A 6,361-nucleotide genomic window follows, 5' to 3' on the forward strand; every position below is an offset into this window, starting at 1 on the left:
GACTAGCTGTATGGGGGGGGTACAACCCCGGATACCCACGACAGACTACATGGGCTGCGCCTCCAAAGGCGGTCCAGCCTACAAGACGAAGCCTTGCGGGGCACGACGCTGCTCGGTGCGTCCCGCAAGACACCGAAAAGATATCTTGAAGATACTACGAGATCTGTTAGAATACGTATGATCCCATGATTCCTGTAATCTGTTATTACTTTCCGGTTATCTCATAGATCTAACCGACTCGTAACCTTGACCCCCGGACTATATAAGGCGGGCAGAGCCCCCCTTCAAACTCACGCAATATCATACGATAACCAATACAATCCAACAGACCACAGAAGTAGGGTATTACGTCATACTGACGGCCTGAACCTGTCTAACTCATGTGTCTCTGTTGTCTTCTTGTTCTCGATTACACGCATCTTTGTCGATCAATCTACCTTCATGGGATACCCCTCAGAGGACTACCGACGATATTCTGTCCACAAGTACTGACCTCGGAATGTTTTAACAAAAGCTCAAATAAGGAGTCTCGCAACAAGTTTTCTGCCTCTGCCTCATTAGAGGCACCACTTTGGTTCAGACATTTTATCGAGCAAGTAGCAGGTGGCAAGCAGACTTGGAAATTGTTGCGTGCGAAGGGGCCGACGCAACACTGCACCACGGCATCGATGGTCAGTGTGAGAGCACGACTGGCGGCCTCAAACTAGATGAAACTACTACCGTGCGAGGGGCGGTGCAGCGGCGGAGGACATCGACCTGCACATGGAAGCTGCAGCAGCACGACCCCTCGTCACTCACTATCGCACCGCTGTTTTAGTGGGCGCTCTGCCTCCTGGAGCTATATGACGTGATCCGAGACTGCGTGGGCGCCGCCGCCACCGCGGTCTGCTCGCGCTGCTGCTGCTGCCGCCGACCGCGCTGCTCCTCGCGTTGTCACTTGGCGCTCGCGCCGCCGCCTCGCGCTGCCGACGTGCCTCGCGCCGCCGCGAGGGTTAGGTTTTTGGAGCACGAGTGTCGACCAAAGGGCGAGGAGGAAGGGTGGGCTACGCACTCGCGCCAGCTGTCGTCTCTGCTTCCCGCGTCGCCCATGCCTGTGAGGACGGTGGGGTAGGAGTAGCTAGCGCTATCCTTCCTCGAGCTTCACTGCCGCTAGCCGTGGCAGGTGGAAGCGGCGGCGGCGCGGCGTGAGGAGGGGATGGCGGCGGCGGCTTTGTCTCACGCTGGAGACGAAGGTTCTGGAATCGCTAGCTGCTGCACCGTGGATGGCCCGATCAAGATCCAACGGAGGATAAAAAAAAACGGGCAACGTGGCCCAATGAGGGGGCCGAGCTTGGCCCTCATTTCGTCTTATAGAGAAGATATTCTTCTCTCCCTTATTTTTATCTTTCTACAACTGTTTTTTTCCTTGTTTGAGACACTGCAAGAACTGTTTTATTGCGTGGAAAAAGCAAAACAACAGTGCTTAAAGAGATGTGGAGTAAAGGAGTCCTTCTGGGTGCTAGTTCAGGGTGCTTAATAGGAGGCTAAAACTCCCATCAGTTAGGAGTTGAATGTCAATCCTATACTGCTAACACAATCACAAGTTCAGAAACTTCAAGTCCTACTGCCTGATGAAGTCTGACAGACACATGGCCAACTTTTTATGCATATATATCTGCTCTCAACCTATAATCAAGAACATGGAAAATGCTCAAACAACATGAAATCGTTCTAGTCTTTTAGACAGCCTATAACTGATACATCTTGCAAAAAAAAAAAAAAAAGATGTACCCAGTGCAGAGAGCTCCCGCTCAAAAAATAAATAAATAAAAGGCTATAAAAGACATTATAGCATCAGATAAACGAACATCATAAACAAAAGAACTCGATTGTAACGTTCTCGGAGAATTTGTATATCACTTTAGCAAGATAATAAACTCAAGTTCTAATGTATCAAAACTACAAATATACATCAGCACTGTCTCTCAATATTTATGTCAAAATTGGCAGTTGGAACAGCATGAGTACCAGTTACATGTAAATATTTCAGGCCACAAAACCATGATGATTTGCGCAATGATCAAGGCCGCAACTAAACCTCTAGGTTGGCCTAATTTTGCATACTGACAGCGGACAAAAGAGACATCAGGCTCCAGATGTGAATGGCCTACCTCTTATGCTATCCTTATTGTCCAACTGTCCGCAATGCGAACATTGGGCCTCCGGATTGTTGGCGCAACTGGGCTGGAACCACTCCTTAAACTAATTGGCCCTGATTCAATTTCTACTTCTTGGTTTCCAGGCTCAATAATAGCCTTCTTCGCTCCGGATCGTAAGCCGAGGACTATAATTCTTTCAATCACGCAATCACTTGTAAATTTCTTGCCCAAATTGTCAGGTGCAATATTGAACGAAGTTAGCTTATTGTCTGCAAAGACAAATCGGCGATGGATGAATGCCCCTTGCTGGTAATCATAACTTTTCCCGTCATCCACATAAAGTTCGCCTTCAGCAGCACCTGAGCTATTGAGGGCTATCACCTGATCATGCAATGCAACAGAAGTTAATTAGTTTATTTGGATATACTTGAGACCAAACTGTACCAGTAGACAGTAGCGTAGCTACTTCAACCAAAAAGGCTGGAAAGTGACACATATTTAGCTGATATATAAATTATGGAAATTATGTGTAGTGTTCTACTTCAAACCAAGACTCACATATGCCCTTGTCTAACAGACCATTGAATCTGATAATTTAAACAAATATTGAAAATGGACGTATCATTTGAGCATCAGAACAGGAACTAGCAGGAAAATAGCAAAGCTACTGAGGTTCATATGCAACTTGTCTCCGGTACAAACTATTAAGAAATATCAGCCACAGGTTTTATATTTACAACTGATAGGAATCCTAAAACAACATATCTTCGTTATTGAACAAAGTAGAAACTATTTGCACATCAAGGAAACAAACAAGTGGCAGAACTACGATTATAGCAAATGAAACCAACGAACAAAATGTGTAATCAATAGATAAAATGATTTCTTTTTTACATAGGATCAACATGTTTGACATACCAGAGTGTATGGATCATTCACCATCTGAGTAGAACTGCGTCTGAATCTGTCCTTTCTTGGCACAATTGTACCAGCCCTTTGGAAGCTGGGAATACTGTCTTCTAAAACCTGTAGCTTGTGTGTCGCGCTTCCCTTGTATGGTGATCCATTTCTCAAGTCATACCATGACTCCTTCCCAGGAAGGTAGACCGACACTGATTTCTGGCCCTGCATATAAAGATTGACATATTAACAGGTAAATTATTGCATTATTCAGCATTAGCCATGAAAAATATGTATGTAGCTTTATGTACCTCTTCATATATTCCTTGAGCTAAAAGGCTTGGCCCCACCATAAATGCCTCACCGTTGTTATAAGTTTCTTTGTCGTCAGGGAATTCCAACCATAAAGGACGCATGACAGGAATGCCATTTACACTAGCCTCTCTGAATAGTGTGTAGAAGTAGGGCAACAATGAATACCGCATATGTATCGCCTCCCTTATGATGGCAGTTCTTCTCTCTCTAAAATAAGCAGATTATGTTAGTATTGAAAGGAATGAAATCTATGTTTCCCAAATACCAAACATCTACAAAAATTACATGACAAGAGTGAGTCACGCCATGTGTTTTTTCTTCCCCTCTAATATCAAACATGTTGGACAGAAGTCACTGAACTTTAAAGATATATCTTTTAAAAAGAGCAGTATCTGAAGAATTACCCAAATAACCATGGCTCACGTCTCTTGGTGTCATGGTGGGCATGACCCCTAAAGAAAGGATAAAAGGCTCCTACTTGGTACCAACGCACCAATAGGTCTGGTTCTGGGTTTCCAAAGAATCCACCAACATCTGCGCCTGTTGAAATTTCAAATGTTAGTAAGGTTTCTAGCATCAGGATTCCTGAAGCCAGGATGTAAGGTAGTTCCACCCACCAGAGAAAGGCAAGCCAGCAAGACCAAGAGTTAAGACCATTGGGATAGAAGATTTCAGGTGGTCCCAGTCTGCGGAATTGTCGCCTGTCCAAACTGCACCATACCGTTGACTTCCAGCAAAGAAGGCCCTTGACAAAACAAAGGGTCTATCTTTCCCCTCGCCTCGCTTGAGAAGTCCATCTGCAGTAGCCATATGGAAGTAGTACCCATATGCATTGTGCAATTCTCGGTGTTCAGCATCTCCATAATGCATTGCGTCCCTGGGCATGGTGACCTATTTAAGGAAAAACAAACACTTTACCAAGAATGCACAGGTCCCTTTTCTCCCTATATATTTCATCATCACAACTCACAAGAGAAAGCAAGGGTATCACAACTAAATGACATACCTCAGGGCCATTGAAGACAGATGGCTCATTCATATCATTCCAAATGTACAGTGTTGGAGTTGACCCCTTGTAGTTTTCATAGGAGAACTTGTCAGCCCACCACTCACGTATCTCAGGATTCAACATGTCAGGATAGGATGATGATCCAGGCCAGCACCACCCATCATAGTCATTCCCACTGGCATCTTTCACATAGTACCCCTTGTCTGTTGCCTCCTGGTGGAGGTGGAATGAACTGTCCCGCTTGATATGGGGATCCACGATGGTGACCATCTTCCTCCCCTTATCTGCTATCTTTCGTTGCATCTCCTCTGGATTGGGGAAGGCAGAACGATCCCATGTGAAGTACCGCTTGCCATCCGTATGCTCAATGTCGAGCCAGAGCACATCATATGGAATATCATGCTCATCAAAACCAGCATCTACACCATCAACATCTGCCTCATCCCGGTAGTTCCACCGGCATTGGTGATACGCTGTAGCAAACTGCTGTGGCATTGAAGGTGTGCCTGTCACACTTATGTACTGCTTGATCACATCCTTGGGCTCAGAACCAACAAAGAAGAATGCATCAACGACACCAGCCTCAGCCATCCACAGTGTGTCGATCCGCCCGTTCTCCTGGGCAGTGGCCCCATCCCAACCTGGTGCAAGCACGTCGATCTGCATCTCCGCTGCGTTGAGCCAGAAGAAGCCAGACGACGCCCGACCGCCGTGCCCAATCATGAAGGGGATCGAGCCATACAGACCGAAGGGCGATTCATGGAGGTACTCGAAGACGTCAAGGTTGAAGAGGCGGTAGGGCTCGGACTCCTCGACCCCCGGGCCGCGGGTGGGGCGGAGGGCGAGCGAGGTGGACCCGTGCTCCGGGAGACCGTAGACGAAGTCGGCGCCATAGAAGGATACGTCGAAGGTGATGGACTGCGGGCCGCGGGGGCGCTTGTCGGTGTGGCTCCGGAAGTGCTCCTCCCACGTCTCGTCCTCCGGCTTGGACTCCCGCATCGGTTCGAAATCGAAGAGGCCGTGGGAGTTGAAGGAGAGCACGGGATAGCCCGACCCAGCGCGGCGGACGGTAAGCTCGAACGGATCGTGCTTAACGACGACGTCAAGGTCGGAGGAGAGCGCGACGGTGGACACGCCGGCGGCGGTCTTGGGCTCGGGGAGGTGGAGCGTGCGCGCCTCGAGGTCCGGGAGGAGGACATCGGGGACGTGGAACCGGCGGTGCGGCGGAGTGGCGGTGGAGTAGTCCTCATCGATCTGGAGCCGCAGCGCGTGCGGGGGCAGCGCGGAGAGGCGGAGCACGAGGGGCCGCGGGCGGGACGGGTGGGAGAGCTCGGCGGAGATGGAGCCGTCGGGGGAGACGACGAGGGAGCCGGCGGCGAGGGAGAGCGGCGCGTCGAGCGAGTGCGGGGCGCGGGTCCGAGCGCGCTTGCAGAAGGGCGTCTGGTTGCAGTTGCGGAACTCGTCCTTCTTCCACGCGCGCGCGGCGGGGGAGGCCGCGGCGAGGAGCAGGAGAACGAGGAGCAGCGGGGCGGCTAGCCGCCGCGGCGGGGGATCCATGGCGCACGCGGCGGGGGCGGGGCGGACGGGTGGATCTGGGACTGGAGACCGTAGCAGACTGCCCTGGCTGGGAGCCTCGGTGGTGCCTCGGCCGGAGTCCTGGAAGAGGGGGTCAGCGGGTGGAGCCCCACTAAAGATGGCAACGGGGCCCAATAGCCGATACTCGACGGGTATTTCATCGGAACGGGATAGGATCATATTTTTATCCACGGGTATCTAAATGGGTAAGAATCCATCCTGACGGGCATAGCGGGTACGGGAACGTTCCTTGTTTACCCGTCCTCGTTACCCGTTGGGGAATCCGACTATTTAAGCTGTCATGCGAGTATTAGGCCCAAAGAAACTCAACATAGGTATTTTGACCTAAATCTGAACAATCATATATATAGTTTGTGTGTTCTAGGAATCATAGTTCAATTTTTCCTCACCATCTTCGCCAGCA

General features: G+C 49.6%; 1 protein-coding gene across 1 annotated transcript; it reads right to left on the bottom strand.

Annotated features, from left to right (window-relative positions):
* Positions 1-1,868: 1,868 nt before the first annotated feature.
* Positions 1,869-6,040, bottom strand: LOC136549926 (probable glucan 1,3-alpha-glucosidase). Its single transcript, XM_066541364.1, has 6 exons — positions 4,360-6,040; positions 3,971-4,244; positions 3,758-3,893; positions 3,350-3,560; positions 3,057-3,263; positions 1,869-2,519 (listed from the first exon to the last, which is right to left on the bottom strand). Exons 1-6 carry the CDS (start codon positions 5,917-5,919, stop codon positions 2,154-2,156), a joined length of 2,754 nt encoding a protein of 917 aa, XP_066397461.1. The 5' UTR covers positions 5,920-6,040; the 3' UTR covers positions 1,869-2,153.
* Positions 6,041-6,361: the final 321 nt, after the last annotated feature.

Source organism: Miscanthus floridulus, chromosome 1 (assembly GCF_019320115.1).
Source record: "Miscanthus floridulus cultivar M001 chromosome 1, ASM1932011v1, whole genome shotgun sequence".
NCBI classification, from domain to species: Eukaryota; Viridiplantae; Streptophyta; class Magnoliopsida; order Poales; family Poaceae; genus Miscanthus; species Miscanthus floridulus.